We start from the raw sequence: 17,509 nt of genomic DNA, 5'->3' as shown, positions 1-17,509 counted from the left end.
CGACGTGCTCAGTATCAGTGCAGGGGAGGCAGCCAGGGAGAGAGGCCACCACAGCCGCCCCGTCTGTGCAGCGGAGCTGGATCTACCTGCAGGATGGCAGCCCAGGGGGTTGATTTTTCCACTACTAAGATGTTTTAGCCTTAAGTAAATCCTCAGAAGAAAGGTTGTTGTGGCACCTTCCACACAAGTTGTTAGGTCTCCTGTACTTTTTGCCAAGAATTTAAACTGGTAACTGAAAGCCTAAGGCTGCTTAGGTTATTGGCTGGCTCTGAGTTTACTCATGGCAGAATATCCACGCAGATCCAAGCAGGAAGGGCTACCCACGTTGCTGCCCACGGTCAAAATACAATGACTGGGAGAAGAGGCAGAAGGAGGCACCAGAGCCTGTAGCAAGATGTGGGATGTGAGATTGCAGCCGTCGCATAACACGTGACAGAGCATGGTCATGCAAACACTGAAAGTGAAAACCAGACTTGGGAATGGAGGAAAAAAAGGGAGGTGATAGAAACCTGGGGATTGGTTGTGCAGTTACAGGAGCAAAACCCACAATGCTCCTGTTTGCATTTTGAAGGAAGGTTTTGTAGGAAGTGAATAAAGCCCGCACACAAGACAGTAGTTCTCCACAGAACGCAAGGGTGGTTCCCTATCTCCTTTCACACTGCATCACACTTGGGCAAATTCAGTCCAAATCAGTAAGGAACGCACTTAGTCAGCAAGGACCCTGCTCAGCATTTTGTTGGCAGTGTGCACTTCTCAAGCCTCAGAGGCAAGAATTAGAAGAGCCATTGATTTAAAAGAAAGAAAATTGCTAGTGTTTCAACCAAATTCAGGCAACGATGGCCATTGGCTACAAAGTGCTTCTTGCAGTTACTCTTTTATGGCAGCACCCCATCTAAAGGGGAGAGATGAGAGTTGGAACAAGCCACAGGCTGCTCAGGAAGCAAGCAAGGAGGCAAACCCTACTGTGGTCTGGTAGCACTTGGCTCTGTATGGAGCCTGGAGAAGCAGCTCGTTGCAGAGCCAACTGCAGACAAGGGAGAAAGTCTCGTCTCAGATCACATCTGCTTTGAGTCCCAGTGCACACACACAGCAGTTAATCCAGGGCAGGTTCGAGTTCAGTCACTTAGTGCAGCTTGCAAGGTTCAATAATACTTCTTGAGGAACAAAAAAAAAGAGAATTTGCAGCCATACATTTTGTACCTCTGAAGATGTTACTTCAGCTGCTGCTAAAAACGCCTTTTGTTTATGGTCCTTCTCTTCCCTTGCAAGCTGGCAGGCTGCTCACCTTGGGGAGCGAGTCAGGCAGTAGTTTGGCAGTGATTTTCACACTGCAAGGGAAGACCTGTCTCTGTACAGGCTACCTTAGGGGCAGTTTTATATTTTGCTTATCTAAACACCAAGCTAGACCGCAGGACAGACACCTGTGCTTTAGCCAGAGCACAAGCTCTCTGCAGCAAGGCGCACGTGTGCTGCAGGAGGCCGAGCGGGCCGCGGGGGAAGAAAGCGGCCCCAGAGCAGCATGTAGTGTATCGAGAGGTCAGTGCCCCACTTCCGAGCCGGGCAGACACCACCCTCCCACCAAGCAGGGTGGGAAAAGCCAACCATCACCCATCTCGCGCCAATTCCAGACTTCTTCTGTGTCCGACAGTTCTTCGGCTCCCTACAGAAGCAAGGGAGTTCTTTCCCCGGCTGGCTGCTCTTTCTGGAAGACCTCTTTGATCTGCAGGAGTTTGCTGTGGATCCGCTCTCGCAGGGGAGGGATGTGGTGGCTCGGGTCCAGGACATTCGTGCTTCTGCGCTCTCTTTCCCGCTTCCAGAGGAGATAGGGCGGCGGTGGGAAGGGCACCTCACTCCTCTCTCGGCGAAGCTGCACAGTCACACCAGTGACGGCCAACATGGCCCACACGGCCAGAATGATGAAGTCTAAAGGAAGAAGAGAAGAAAACGTATATTCCCGTGACAAAACGGAGTCTTCCCACCCTTCCCAAGCACAGCGCTGCCAAGTCTGAAGACAGGCATGAATGAAGTATTGTCTCTGCATCCTCACTCCTACGAGTGTGTCTGCACAAGCAGAAGAGGAGACCACACACATGGGGCTGGTGCAACATATTAGCTGCAGGTTTAGATCTAGTGACTGCCCACTCTGCAGAGCCATCAGCAACAACTCAGAGGTGGCAGTCCAGGCCTGAGGAGCTGAACCCCAGCACACAAGTGCTGGGAGCCTCATGTCTGCATAGGCTGACTCAGTATTTCTCCAGAAGGACTAGAATTTTTTGATTTGGGTGTTAAGCCTCTCACCACACTTGCTCTTTTCTCCACTCATTCCCTCCTGCTTCCCAGCACAGGCTGTTCACAAGGAAGCAGAGACAGAGGGTTTCTCAGAGACGCACTGCATACCCTAGTGTTTGCACTAGCAGTAAAGAGGCCATATTCACCCTCCAAGACACTTCCTACTGAAAAATTTTAGAGTGCTAAGCAGTACAGTTCCTTTCCAGATGTGGGTTTATTTATCCAGCTACAAAGTTGGGAGAGGAATCGAGCCTAGAACGTTGGCAGAGTGCAGCCTGCCATCACTTGGTTTGTTAAGGAAGGGGGCCCGAGGAGCAGCCCTCACCGTTTGTTTGGAAAGGCACATGGGTGTAAGCTCTGCTGAAGGAGTCGTTGAGGATTCTCCGGAGCAGCTCTAAGGTGACGTAGGCGAGACTCGTGAAGACGTAACAAGCAACAGCCAAGACCACCGAGTAAGAGCCAACTATTCCACAGGCCAGGATGTTCAGCTAGCAAAGGAGAGGGAAGGGGAGAAAAACAAAAGCAAAGCAAACACACAGCTTTAGGAGACTGATAAAGATTCTCTTTATTCTCCATCCCCTTAGAGCTGCATTTTGTATTGGTTCAACACTCAAGTTAAGAAGATATGTGGGGATCAACCAGCTGTTCCCACCAGTTATCCAGACACCCTGCAAGGACAGCAGCAGAAGCACCCACCAGTGGTTGTCTTCAGTCTACGTGCAGCATCAGACAAAAATCATTCCTTTGCCTATGGGTCTGTCAATACAAGCCGGACTGAGCTGGAACTCTAGAGCCAGTCCCAAGCTATGCGAGGCCATGTTAAGTCTTCTGCACATATCCCAAAGATCCGTGTTTTGAGAGAAAACGTTGGACACCCCTTCCTCCCTTTTCCTGAGGTAGCCATGCAGATTACTTACAATTCTTGGACAGCCAAAAAATAGCACCGGAATCATCAAGGCCACACAAGTAAAGGTCACCCAAAACACAACATCATCACGGAAGACTTTGTAATCTCCTGCAAAGATACCACATTCCACAACTGAAGTGGTTTCTTTTTTAACTAGCACTAACAAAACATACTTACCCTTTTTTGTTTGATTAAAAAGGGATTTGAAGTGAATTCCTCCCCAAACACATTCAGAAAGCACATGGAAAACAGCTCCTGAGCTGGACAGCCAATTTAAAGCCCATTTCAGTAATGTTACCCTTTACTATGGCAGAAAACAAGACAATCCTGGCTCTATTACCCTAAAGAGTAATGCCACTCTGAAGCATTTGCTACTCATCCGATAGAGCCGATCATCCAATCGCTACTCATCCGATCTGAGTGCTTCTGTACAGTGAGGGGCCATTTATTACCTGTATAAGTTTATAATCTAGACAGGTTTGGCTCTAGCCTCTGATGCAAGAAGTGCAGCCCATACATGGAGCAACAAACTGCTGCCTTTCAAAACAGTAACTAAGTCACTGGAATAAACAGGGTTTTGCTCCCCCTGCTTTCAAGGCCTGCCAGTAAAACACAGGGACACATCGACCCCAAGATGATCCACTGCTTTCCCACAATGCAGAACAACCAGGGATTACATGGACTCTCACAGAACCTGGGCTCAAATGCAGACAGTGTGAGTACAAAAAATGGCCCTAGCAGGGGATCATTGATAAGACTGAAAGAAGTGCAGTTTTGAGAGATAAATTTAGAGCAGAGGAAGGAGTGTGGCAGGTGCCCGATATCCCTGAGTGTTTATAGCCCTGCAGCCAGGCTTCCTTGTAGTGGATTTGTCTTCTCCTATTGCTTCTCTCCAAGTCATTCTCAAGACGCTGATGGGATCTTTAGACCTTCACTTGGTTGCCTGCACTTCTGATGCTTCTTAGTTAAACTGTATGCTCCACAGCAACTTGTTTAGGATCAGAGAGAACAAGACAGACAGCAAACATGTGCCTGAGGCACAGATGCTGTCACAGACTGCTGAGACAGCAAAGCAGCTTGGGTGGGGAGAGCCCCAGCGAGTTGTCTGCAGAACAAGTAGTTTCCTTTTCCCACCAGTGGTGGTTCCCAAAGTAATTCAACTGCAGCACACCTGGAGACACGCTTCAGGGACAGCTCTTCATCCCAGCATTGGCAGGCACTGGGAAGCTCCCAGCACATGGACATATACCAGTCTGCAGCATGTAGCTTTGCAGTGTCCCAGACAGATATCAGAAGCTAAGCCCAAAAACTAGATCCTGGAATACAGCAGTAAAGCACCTAGGTAGCCAACACCCTGCAATGGAGCATTTCAGTGCATACCTAGTGGGGTGAAGAAGATGGCTGAGGAGAAGAGAAATCCCAGCACAAGCCCAATAATCAACATACAAAGTAGGACCGAGCCAAATCTCCACCAGGCAGCAACCAGGAGAAGCCCTCCAATAATTCCAGCTGCTGCTGTCAAAATCAGACGCACTGAAAAAGAAGAGCAGAAATACCAAACTAGGAACCGTCACGACACTCTGGAAGCTTCAGTTACTGCAGCAGTGAATAGAGCAGTTTTACTTGCATGCTTGAGTTCTTACAGCTAGACCCTCACAAGCATATCAGTATTCACACTAACAGCTATCACACAGGTGTCTTTCACACATGTCACTTGAAGCCTCTAGCCAGCACCAGAGAGCAGTGTAGATTTGCAATCAAAGTGTACAAATACCTGAGGGGAGAATGTAAAGAGGATGGGGCCAGACTCTTCTTGGTGATGGTCGGTGACAGGACAAGGGGTAATGGGTATAAATTAAAACACAGGAAGTTTCATCTTCATGTGAGGAAGAACTTCTTCACTGTGAGGGTGACAGAACCTTGGAACAGGCTGCCCGGAGAGGTTGTGGAATCACCTTCTCTGGAGATCTTCCAAACCTGCCTGGATGCCACCCTGTGCCCCATGCTCCAGGTGTCCCTGCTAGAGCAGGGGGGTTGGACGAGAAGATCTCTAGAGGGCCCTTCCAACCTTAACCACTCTGTGACTCTATTAAAGTGCTGCTACTCTGCCCAGCAGTACCTTGGGTTCCCAGGGCAGCTGGGTGTCAGATAACACACACTATCTGGAGCTAGGATCTATGAAGAGACAAAAACACTATTTCTTGTCAGCCTAACATACAGGGTACAGGCTGTTCGTGTTGTCAGTTTACAGAGAAAAACTGCATTTGAGCCAGAACGACCCTCATCCCCACCATCATGAAAGAAATGGAAAAGAAATAGCAGGCTGCAAGTTGCCAGCTATCTTCTCTGTTGATCCTTGATATTCAAGTGAGCTGTAGCTGTGCAAGACTTACTTGTGCATCGCAACCATGTGAGATGGGAAGCAGCACTTATTCTGTGTGTGTTAGTGCTGCTGGTGTTATTAGAACTCAGCTCAGTCACCTGTTTACTGCACTCCTACCCTTCAGGCTAGCCAGCCACAAGTGCAATCAAAGTTTTAAGGCCATAACAACATATGTTTTGGGAACAGGACTGCGTATCACACATCTACTCACCATCGTAACCAAGGCCAGTTACCCTAGTAATGAATACAAAGAAGAAGAATCCTGTGAATATGAAGCCCATGAAGAATAAGTCTAGAGAAACAGAGGGAAAAAGATTTAGTGCTGTCATATCACTTCATCCCAAACCTACTTTACACCCTCAGACTCCTTTGCTTTACCGCAGTGAACAGGAAGCCTCAGCTCCCTGGCCAGGAGACACAAAAGGAAGAACAGATAGTGCTGTTTTGTTCAGGAAAAATGCTCTTGGGTACGTCAAATAATCGAAAGAGTTAGGTGTTTGTATCTATGCCTCCCAGCATGCAAGTCTAGTTCCTGTCTCTTGTTCTCTGAATACCAGAAGTTTCTTGTTCTGCACCCAAGAGTTCTGATCCCACTAAAGCAAAGCAGCAAACAGAGCTGACAGAATCAGCCAAGTGATTCTTAAGAGTAATACTGCACTTCTATGTTACATCAATTAACAACTGTAAAATTCCATCCACATTTATGATGAGAGGGTAAAATCACTTCGTACCTGTTTTCCAGAATCTGTGTCCAAAAAAGCAAGTGAAGAGACCAAGAACAGCAAGAGCAGTGAAGAATATTTTGGTAGAGAGTTTGCCTACAAAGAAAAAGAAAAAAGGTAGCTAGAATACTTGCGGCAAACATGAGACTGAGATAAGGTCAGGTTGCTGTCACCCCAGAGTAGTAGCTCCTGCTCCTTCCCAAGTACAATATGAACAGATACACCTAAAGCTTGTCTTAAAACAATCTCCAACAGCATATCTAAGCAATCGCAGGCTAATTGGGAGAAAACTTTCTTCTTCAAGAGACTTAAGTTCCTGCAACTCCACTGCCAAGGCAGTTTTAACCTGCTGTTTATGTTACCATTACAGCTTTACCTGAAAATTCTTTGCTTAGCTTTAAAACTAGGCAACTGAACCATCCATGGAAGATGGTGCTAAAGGCCTAGTGACTGAGGTAGCAAGTGGGGTCTTTGTCACTGCAGCCTTTACCATAGCATCCCTTTAATGCACTTTTTCATAAAACTTTTTTCATAAGAGAAGGACTGTCAGCCTCCCAATTTTGTTCACCCCATCTTCTAAGAAAAATTCTTACTGGTGTTTAAACCAAATGAGACAAGTAAAATTTGAAGTATTTCTTCTCTAATTCAGAGAATTTTAGCCTGGATAATTCACCTCTTGCCTATAAGAGGACATCAAATTTGACAATACTTACTTATGACAAACAGGAAAATAAAACAGGACAAATCTTGCTTTGCTCTTCATCCCCTCCAATTTTTCCATTATAGTTATCTTCATACAGTGAGAAAACTGAATCCAAAGCCATGTTACTACTATTGGCATTTGCTTCAAAACACTTGCTTATTATTGTTAGCACCAGTACAGATATTGGGCTGGATCCTAACCCAGTTCATGTTTTATTAGCCTAGTTTCACACATAGAATCTACAGCAACAGAGGTAACTTAAGATTAAAAGATTAAGATTAAAAGATTAAGATTTAAGATTATTTAAAGGGAGAAGGCTAGTGTGGCACAACAGAGTTGGTAGTTTGTATTTGCAAACCCTTATTAAAGGCTCTGCTTAGTTTAATACTCAATCACTAACAGCTTCTCTCAGTCTTAAATAATCATTCTAGAAATTATTCTCAATCAAAACACATAATATTGAACAAACAGCTCCTTAACACTTACACAAGTCTCCAGAGTCTTGCTCAGCGTATTAGAGAACATGAAGCTTCTGAAATTTGCTGGCAAGGACATATAAGGCCCAACTTACTGACAGAAGAGCAGTTATCCACCAGGTCAGAAAAGCTGCAGGCATAGGTATGCACAGGTACGTATGCAGCAGATGTATTCCACAGAGGATCCCACACTATTACATTGTAGATCACACCTTGCCCAGGCAGTGAGGAGAAGTAGACATTGGTCTTGTCATCTGTTGTCAGTGAAAGCACCTGGGACAGTCAAGAGTGTTAATTTTAAAGGGCTGCTCTTACTACTCACAGCATGGTCATGGATAAATGCAGCAGCTTAGGCGCTACTCAGCAACTCAGGGGAAGAGACCAGCAAAAAGGGAGACCTCTCCTGCTCTGAGCCCTTTGTGTTGCCAGTCCAAGCATTACAGGCTCACAGGATGGATTCTACTTCCTCCCCCCACACCACATGTTTGACAGGGGATAGGATTCTCCAGCCTCCATGTGTTTGCTTCTCTAGTTGAGGGCAAAGTCCAATTTCCCCATCAGGCTACTAGCACAGCTGTAGCCTCTGACACAGGCTTTTTCCTGCTCTACCCCTAGCAAGGCTGCACTGGTCACAGCTGCTGACATTCTTCCCCATCCCTCCTGGATCATCTTTCTGGGCAGCAGGGAACACATGGTGACAGCAAACACTTCTTGTCAGATCTTTTCATGCCTCTCCAAACTGGATCCAGTTTCTAGCTCAGGTCCACCACACTTTCCTACCTCCTGTTCCTTGCACTCCCTGCAGCAGCTCGCCTTTGTCACTACTCAAAGAAATTAAATCACAGGGGAAGTGAAAAGTTAAGCCAATGCTGTGGTCAAATACTTGGCATATTAATGCTTCGGACATACTTTAACGCCATTAGCTTTGATACTGTGAACCTCAGACATCTTCCGGATGTGGTTCATGAGCACCATCTCGGAAAGCTCATTTTCCGGTAAAAAGTACTGGTAGACGTCGTAACGCAGCCGCCATCTGGAGTTCTGACCGGTCCCCGAATCACAGGATGGTGCATTTGCTCCTCTGTAATTGCAGAGACATCAGCTACATCCCCAGCATAAGTTCTCAGCTATTAAAGTTCCCTGTCTGAGCTGGCAACATCTGACTTCTCCGTTCAGTTTTGGATCAATTGCTGGGATGGACTCCCAGAATGCCCAGGGACTTGGACTACAGCAGTATTACACTGCAGAATCCTGATGCAGATAAAGGCAAAGGCCAGAACAGACTCTTCAAGTTCACAGAAGCTTCCCATAAACTGTCATAAGGAACTGGTACATGAATTCCAAGATGCCACAACAGCCAGAGTGTTACAGCTCTGGTGTTTGTTTTTCCTGTGTATTTATAAATTAATATTTATAAAAAATTTAACTATTTATTTATAAATCTATAATTTAGAGCAATTTATAAAAAGCTCCATCGAAATACATGAACACAGTGGATAGGGAATGGGAAGGCCACCTAGGACACCCTGCGCTACCCAGGAGATAACAAATTATGACCTGAAGTGTTAACGCTTGGCAACATCTTAGGTTATCATCATGCTTTCATAGAAGTGATGAAACAGGCTATGAAGCACAGTTTTTCCCTGAAATGAATAAGCCACCATGAGAAACAGGAAAATCTAGCATTTGCTGAGCGCTTGCACCACTGAAGTTATAAGTTGTATAACATTTCCCACCAGCTTCAGCTTTCAACTCTTTTGTTTTGTTACCCCTCTGCCCTCCTCCATCTTTTAGCCTACTTGTTGCAGCAAACAAGATTTCTGCCAGGAGCTGGATGCACAGCCTTTCCAGCAGAATCTTGTTTTATGATCCTGGTCAAGCATGGAATTAGAAAGGTCTGACCATCAGCATACTGAACTTTCCACACACCTGGCATATCCCAAGTTTGCAGGTGCAAACTTGATGTGGACATCAACCAAGGTATAGTCTAGGTAGATATTGGGATCCACTTCCAAGTCAAATTCTAGATTGCAGCCTCCAGGAATAGGATCTGAAATACAGATAGTTAACTACAGTAGCTCTTACTCCTCATTTACACAGTATGAAAAGTTTTAGTAAGACTCCCAAAACAGGTACTTGTAGGCACAGTCTATATGCTGAGCATCTGGAATAATCATGTTTCAGCCTTATACACAAGTACTTTCTCTACAATCACCAGTATAGGCCCCATTATAGATGCACAGCAGTTTGCAGCTCTAAGGCTGAAATCATGACACGACCACACAATACATCCGATACACATGGCTTTTTAACTCAGTATTGATCCCAAGATTTGACAGCCCATTTCAATGGAATTTCTGGCATCTCCATCTGACATTTTCACCATTTAGGACCATCATCTCTAGAAGATCCATTCTCATGGCTAACTTGTAATAAACAGCTAGTTTCTCTTAACAAGTAGTAAGAACATACCTTTTTCCATATAGGGAATGGAGATAGCTGTGCTTAACACGTGGTTAGCATTCAGTGAGCGAAGGTACCACGTACACACACTCTGTTGAGGCCGAAGAATGGAAACCAATCCTTTGTCTTCTCCCGTTCCTGAGGTGTTCACAGAGGGGTTCTGGACAGAAGCAGACCACATAAGTACATATAGTCCTTCCTCGGTACATCTCAGCACAGCCTGACATATTGCACAGGAATCACATTCCTGAGGTCACAAGACTTCAGGCACTCATTTTAGTACCAGCTGCCATAAATTAAGACATTTGGCCCTTACTTCACTAGTAGCTCAGAGGTAGGACAGGAGGGAGAGGGAAAAACAAACAAACAAACATCACCATAATACACATTCAAGACTGTTTTTCAGCTTGGAATGCAAGGTACTTTCCAAGAGGACCACAAAGTTATCTGAAGCAACTCCATATGGAGCTACTGGCTGGATTTAAGGTCTGGCTCGCCTTCATACTTCCAGAGGCAGCCCAGCCCCAGCCAGAAGCAGTACAGACCTTTAGAGGGCACTATCCACACCCTGGTAAACCCTGCAGATACAGACAGGGCCCAAATTAACAATCAAAATAATCCCACCACAGATAATCAAGAGCTCATTAGATCTAGCAGTGGCCCTGGAGGCCTGTAAGCCTGCCTATTTCAAAGAGGGTTGAGGTGGGCAGCTTGAGGTGGGGACAAGCCTCTACCTCTCAGCTAGTCACTAGACCCAACATATTAATAGGGATATATGACCAATTTCTCTCTCCCATATGGCACCTTACACCTAGTCTACACAGAATCACAGAATGGTTGAGGTTGGAAGGGATCCATGGAGATTATCTAGTCCAACCCCCACTACTCAAGCAGGGACACCTAGAGCACGTGGCACAGGATGGCATCCAAGCGGGTTTGGAAGATCTCCAGAGAAGGAGACTCCACGACCTCTCTGGACAGCCTTTTCCAGGGCTCTGTCATCCCCACAGGAAAGAAGTTCTTCCTCACACAGAGATTAAACTCCCTATGTTTCACCTTACACCCATTACCCCTCGTCCTGTCACCGGCCATCACAGAGAAGTACCTGGCCCCATCCTCCCTACATTTACCCCTCAAGTACTTGAACATGTTGATCAAATCTCCTCTCAGGCTTCTCTTCTCCAGACTAAACAGGCCCAGCTTGCTTAGTCTTTCCTCCTATTCAAACACTACTTAGGCTCTCACAGCAGCAGGAAGTCAGCACTTCAGTACTTTGGGTTATAGGATAACCCAAACCTGATACATAGCAGTAGAAATGCTGATGCTCTTAGCCAGAAATAGCAGCCTTCATTGTAGGACTGAGAAGGACTTTCTCTGTATGTGAAGCAGCCGGGTAACACAATGCTATCTGCAGCAGCCAGACCCAAGACACATAAATAGCAGACACCTGAATCTGCCAGAGTGATCATATTTAGCAGAACAACTGTCAAATGCTTGTCAGGAACCTTTTAAATAAAACCATATGAGCATCAGCCAGCAGCCACGTGTCAAAAGCACCACTCCCATCACGAATGAAGAGCCTGGAAACACTTTCAATACATCTCTGAGATTCCTCTTGGTATTCTAGCTTCCAGAATAGCAGCAACAATATACAAGCATGAGAAAGGTGATATTATTTAGCTTCAAAAATCCAGAAAGACATATAGCAAACACCCACTTTATGTTTATACAGCTTCAATTCTACCTCCATCGAGGGTGGCAGAGCCAGCTGCTGCTTCTCACATGGCAGGGGCGGGGACGGGTACAGAACTGGCACTCTTCCCATACCTTATCGAATGATATCACCACGTTGTTTTCCTGGGCATGTACTTGAAAAATGACAACAGTCACATTGCTTGCAATATTCCTGATTACAGCTTCCACTGAATTGGTCTGGTTAAGTAGCACATTTCTGAATTTTCCCAAGGAGAGCTCAAGAAGACCTGCAGCAAGAAAAATAAGAGAACAACATGGTTTTGTTTGTTTGTTTGTTTGTTCTGGTTTGTTTTTGGTTTGTTCAAACAGAAAGCTGATGGCAAGAGGAACCTGGAAGCCTCAGGGAGCCTGATGATTAATCATCTGCGAACAGAGCAAGATGTTGTCTTGTGCTATTCTCGCCCTGTAAATTGTATTTGGGCTTCACAGACTGCTACACATGGCTGTTGTGCTGGGCACAACAGATTAAGCAAGAGATTCCTCCATGCAGCCTGACATGCACCTAAGCACAACACGCAGGACACACAAACAAGTGGCTCTGTATGTAGCACACCTGAACTGCATTAGCAGCAGACACTGGCTGCAGCTGCACAGCTCATGCAATCAAAACTAAGTGATACTGGGTCCACATTAAATGAAAGAGGGGACACTAAAGGCTGTTTGCTCCTCTGCTGCTACAGGAGAGCACCCTTACCTGAACCAGCCAGCTTGCACAATAGCTTTTGCTCCCGGGGGGAATTCCCAGCCCCACGGGAGCTCAAACATCTCAGTCAGCTTCCGTGGCACCGAGACAAACTTAGTGCAGTTTGCAAGACATGCAGTTTTCATCTGTCCCTTATTCCCACACAGTTCCTGATTATTAGCACTGCAGGACTTTGATTTCTGGGTTTAATAAACCTCTGCCTACTTTGTTTCAAAATACAGAGCCCGTTTCTTCTAAGGATAATCATAACTCCATTACCCTCTGACATTTTAAAGAGCCACATGACTCTCTTTAGGAGAGCCAGCTTGTTGTTCGAGTCCTGCAAGAAAGCTGGCTCCAGCAGAAGGGGAGCAACAGGGTACATCCTCCACTGCTGCTTAGGCTTCAGGAGCTCTCCTTCCCAAAGAGGAAAGTCCTCCCATCCCAAGCTCAGTGCCCAGAGGAGACTCTGTATTCCATCCCTGTTACTTTTTCCTATCTTCCTCAAGAGCCAAGCATCTTTGGCAGCTTCTTCTACTTCTTAGGCTCAAACAGAGGTGAACTCCTAGCCCTGCTCTTCTCATGGCAGAGGAAGAGAGGCAGAAAAGTTTAGCTCATATAATCTTGTTAAATTTAATCTTTATACACCCACTCAAGAGACCAAGGCAGTGAGCAGTTTGGTTCCTGGTTTTGGGCCGAGGCCCGAGAAGTTTGATAAGCATTGACAGGGCATCACCAGTAAAACTCTAACTGAAGTATGGGAAGTATCATGAACTACCGATGAAGAAAAAAAAAAAAAAAAAAGCCTCCATTTTTCAATTTATGTTAAGAAGCTTCTACTTCTAGTTTTCAGACATGCAAGATGACTATTAATGCAAGATTAGAGATACATTTAAAAAAAAAAAAAAAAAAAAAAGAACGCTTTGGATGTCTTCCAGTTCTTCATAGAGTCCCTTGAACAGCATTCAGATGCTCTCTACTTCAAAACATCTCTTCTCCTAAGCTCTTATTCCTATACATGTCCGACCAGATCTGCGACTGCAGAGTATGCATAAAACACACACACAGGGAGATTATAAGCCGATGCATGCAGAGAACTGGAGTGAAAACTAGAACACTGAAACAAAAGCAAAATTTTTCTTGACATTTAAGAACTTCAGTACAGTTTCTGATCTACAAGATACACATTCATCTACATGGGAGGGAAAAAAAAAAAAAGGGAAAACAAATAACTGAACTATACACTTCTTCTGCATGCTCTACAGGAGGGAGGGACAAGCAATGGAGTTTTCCCTCTGCATAAGTAAGGCCAGATCTGCAGTTAGACATGCAGCCACTACTCAAACACGATCATGAGACCAAGTGTCACAGGCCCTCTCAAGCTTAATTACTGTGTGGCAAATTAGAGCACGGTGTTCTAGATTGCTTTAGTGTTTGCATAAATGCTCCTAAAACAGTGCATGTGACATATTTCAAACCAAAAGTTTGAGCTAAGAGCATAAAACCAGAGTGTAAGCAAACACACAAAACAACCTACGTTCATCAGATGGGTGTTCTTCTGCTTGTGGTTTACATGCCCAGGAGCACCACATTTACCAGGCCTGAAAGGCAAGTAGGAGTCCCTATGCTCTCCACAGCACACAGAGCCCTTTAAATCACTTGCAGAAAGATCAAGTGCTACACAGCTGCAGACTGCAGCTCCTAGAAAACTTTCCTGCCTTTAGTTGTGCTGGATAGGAGCATAGGTATTTATAACACTGATAAGCAGGGGCAAGCAAAAATTCACTGTATCTCTTTTCCCACAAGACTAAGACCAAAAGCAGTGAGGGCAGAATTCAGCCTCCTGCAAAGCCCTGCAGAGATCAAAAGCCCTTATTCCAAACTAAGAAACAAACTAGTCACCTCTAGAGATGCTTTACGTGTATTACCCATTCTCTGTGACATGGAAGCAATAACCAGCGTGAAGCATTTCCATTCTGCAAGTCAGCACTGCATTCTCAGTTCATTTAATGGCTGAGGTAAAGGCGTCTCCAGCTGCCCCATCACCAACAGCAGCTAACCACGCAAGGTTCTCATTAACACCCAAAGGCCCTGTTTCCATTAAGAAACGTATTAGAAGACTTGCTGTGGCTGCACCCGCAGAAAGAGCGCTCGCTGCCGTGCTCCGCCACACGCGTGCCGCGGGCGAGTGAGTGCTCTGCAGTCACAGAGAAAGCACTTCCATCTTACGCCAGGCTTTAAGCTTGCCCAGGTTTTAAGAGGCGAGAACCCCGCAACACAGAGGATGCCGATAAATACACAATGGTGAGGAAATGCAAGCTCAGCAGATAGAAGACTGGCTGAACAGGGACAACACGAATATAGACTTATTTGTGAAACAAAACACATAAGCTTTAGCACATCAGGCGTATGCAGCCACACACAGGGGATGCATAGTCCTGCTGAGGCCACCATCTTCATATGTAAGCACAAATCCAAACACAGATCTGCTAGAAGAGAGAGAGATTTATGAATGCTTTTAACATTTAATTTCATATCCTTACTGCAACCTGTATTCACAGTGTTATTTGATGACAACAGGCAACAGTGGCACAGAACATGCCTGTCACCAACCAGACAATTCCCATTCCAGAAAGACAGCTTTCTAGTAGGCTGCAGAAGTTATTGGGTCTTTCGTCCTCTGGAGAAAGACGACAAGAAGCTCCTAAATCACCTGCATAGAGACTTGTTAATCCACTTTGGTTTACCAGTGCGCATATGCAAGACAGGCCCAAGTCACTTGCAGACACTGCTGATGAAGGTGCCATTTGCACATCTGGGGTAATAACGTCCCTATTTTGCTACACCAGGAGGTACAAGAGAAACAAACACCATTCAGTTGGCTTTATTTTGCATGATTATTAGTCTGGTCAAATCTTGGATGTGAAGAGTGGTCTTGATCTAGGCAAAAATACATCAAGAGGGCACTGCTGGATCCTGGTTATACTATCAGGTTGGTTTAGTTTTTCCATCACTAAATATCTGATTTAGAAACAAATGAGGACACAGCAAGTGAGGCCAGCTGCTTTCCTGAGCTCCCTGGGAGGCAGTAGACAAGCTTCAACTTAGTCCCTTCAGTTAGACAGTTTCAAATACATTAACATTAAAAAATTGCCCTTCTTTGGGGAGCCCAGCGAGCAACTGGATGTTTATGTGCAAATTATTAGCTTTATTAGCTTATTAGCTTTTGTGGAGAAAACACTTCTTCCTTGCCACCCTCAGTTCTGTAAAGGAGCATCACCAATCGTGTCCTTCAAAGCAAAGAGATCATGGGAAGCAGCAAATGCTTGACTGTTCACTGAGATTTGAGATATTAAATTCAGGGAAAGTGGGAAATACTCAGACCTGACACGGATGCCAAATGCTGCCCCAGAGCATTGCTAAGCATCTCAAGGGAATATTTCTCTTTTTGAAGAAATAAGCTTTATCAGAAGAAAGTTGAAAAAAAAAAAAAAAAAACTAAAAGGAGGAAGCTTACATCAACCTTAGCCTAAGTGACTACCTAGAAAGGAAACCGGGTCTTTTCCTCTATATGAACAGGAAAAGGAGACAAGGGTTTAATTGGCAAGGGGAAAGAAAGCAATAGTTAGATGTTCACAAGTGGTAACTATTACAGGTCAGGGCTCTGCAAGCCTATTTCGGGTTGCATACAGAAGTCCAGGAGACCCACAGGAGAAAAAAAAAAAAAAAAGAAAGAAAAAAAGAAAAAAAAAAACACCACTGAGCAGAGCCCGATTATACCAGCACGGCCCACCAGCAACGCGAGGAAGCAAGCTATGGAAGCCAGGGATTTTACTCCTACACTTAAGGCACAGGGATGTTCACGATGCAGCCAGGTCGAGGCCCGGGGCCGCCTGTGCCCGGCCCACGAAGAGCAGCGGGCAGCGAACGCCTCCGCGTCGTATCGCGGCACCACGGCGGACGCCTCAGCTCGCGGGCCCACGAGGCGCTCTCCGCGGCGAACAGGTCCAAGGGCGCTCGTTCCCGCTGCGACTCGGAGCTGCTCAACCCTCTTCCCTGAGGGAAACGGCAAGGGGGGGGTGCCAGAATGAGTCTTCCCCCAGCCTCCGCTTTGCGCCAGAGCCAGCGAGCGCTCGGACAACCGTTTCTCCTCGCTTTCCCCCTCTCCGCGCTTCCCCAGGCCGCTCGCTCCCCGCCGCGCCGCCCCGACCAGCGCCGTCCCCGCCATGGCGGCGCGGCCGCAGCCGCCCCCGCCGCGGCCCCGCTCCTCTCACCTGCGGCGGCGGCGGCGGCGCGCAGGGCGCCCAGGAGCGCCAGGAGCGCCAGGAGCGCCGGGGCGCGGGGCGGGAGCCGCATGGCGCCGCGGAGATGCGCGACGGGAAGCGCTGGCGGCTGCTGAGGCCGGGCGGCCGCGGAGGCTGCTCGGGGCGGGCGGGCCCTGCAGGGCGGCGCAGCGCCCGGCCCGCCCCTAGGCCAGCAGCGGGCGGGGCGACGAAGACCAACCGTCCCAACGGCTGCGCTAACGGTCGCGACTGCTGCGCCCGGCGGCTCTTTATCCTGGCCCGCGCGACACACGTTGACCCCGGCACGGCGGCGTTGTTGTTATTTCATTATTATTATTTTCTAGCCCTTGCTGCTTGTCTCGTAGCGGCCCTCAGAGGCGCCGCCGGTTGCAGAGGTGATTCACGCGCCCGTGACGGAGAGGAGAGAGCGGAGGGCAACTGAGAAAGTCCCGCTGCCTCTCGCCGCTGCTTCCAGCCCTCGCGTGTGCTGCGCTGGCCTCTGCATTGCTTGGGCCGCCTCGTTTGGGTTGAAGACTGGTTATTTTGGTTAAACGGGTTTGCTTTCCTCTGCCCACCTTTGCCTGGCGCGCTTTGGAAGGCAGCCTCTCTCCGGGAGGACACCTGCTTCCCCGACGCTATCCTCACCCTGCCCCAGGAGGTTTCTTAGGTCAAAATAAACAGCGTTGGAAGGCCGCCAGGGCTGGTGCTGTGCCGAGCCCGCTCGGCCGTCCGTCGTGCCCGGTCCCCGCACAAGGCACGTGCGGGTGCCGCAGAGGAACGGCGCCCGAGAGCCGAGGGTCTCGTGTCTCCAGGCTCGCGCCAGCGGCTATCCAAAGTGTGGAAATC

The 17,509-nt window shown here is 47.1% G+C and overlaps 1 protein-coding gene across 1 annotated transcript; it reads right to left on the bottom strand.

Moving 5' to 3' along the window:
- Positions 1-1,083: 1,083 nt before the first annotated feature.
- TM7SF3 (transmembrane 7 superfamily member 3) lies at positions 1,084-16,736 on the bottom strand. The gene is made up of 12 exons (XM_088528345.1): positions 16,655-16,736; positions 11,771-11,925; positions 9,953-10,103; positions 9,410-9,530; positions 8,390-8,561; positions 7,576-7,753; positions 6,311-6,397; positions 5,791-5,871; positions 4,577-4,729; positions 3,207-3,304; positions 2,615-2,777; positions 1,084-1,923 (listed from the first exon to the last, which is right to left on the bottom strand). The coding sequence occupies exons 1-12, from the start codon at positions 16,734-16,736 to the stop codon at positions 1,661-1,663; spliced, it is 1,704 nt and encodes a 567-aa protein (XP_088384471.1). The 3' UTR covers positions 1,084-1,660.
- Between the last annotated feature and the right edge of the window lie 773 nt (positions 16,737-17,509).

This window comes from Tinamus guttatus, unplaced genomic scaffold, assembly GCF_059628265.1.
Source record: "Tinamus guttatus ecotype Peru unplaced genomic scaffold, ASM5962826v1 Tinamus_guttatus_pri_ptg000308l, whole genome shotgun sequence".
NCBI lineage: Eukaryota > Metazoa > Chordata > Aves > Tinamiformes > Tinamidae > Tinamus > Tinamus guttatus.
Note: the sequence above shows the minus strand (reverse complement) of the source record. Positions and strands in the feature narration are given on the sequence as shown.

Excerpts from the sequence above, each read along its gene's own strand:
- TM7SF3 (XM_088528345.1), bottom strand. The coding sequence starts at position 16,736 with ATGCGGCTCCCGCCCCGCGCCCCGGCGCTCCTGGCGCTCCTGGCGCTC. Across the intron at positions 7,754-8,389 it reads TCAAAGCTAATGGCGTTAAA|GTGCTTTCACTGACAACAGA; the intron begins GTATGTCCGAAG and ends TGACTGTCCCAG. Across the intron at positions 2,778-3,206 it reads TTTTTGGCTGTCCAAGAATT|CTGAACATCCTGGCCTGTGG; the intron begins GTAAGTAATCTG and ends CTCCTTTGCTAG.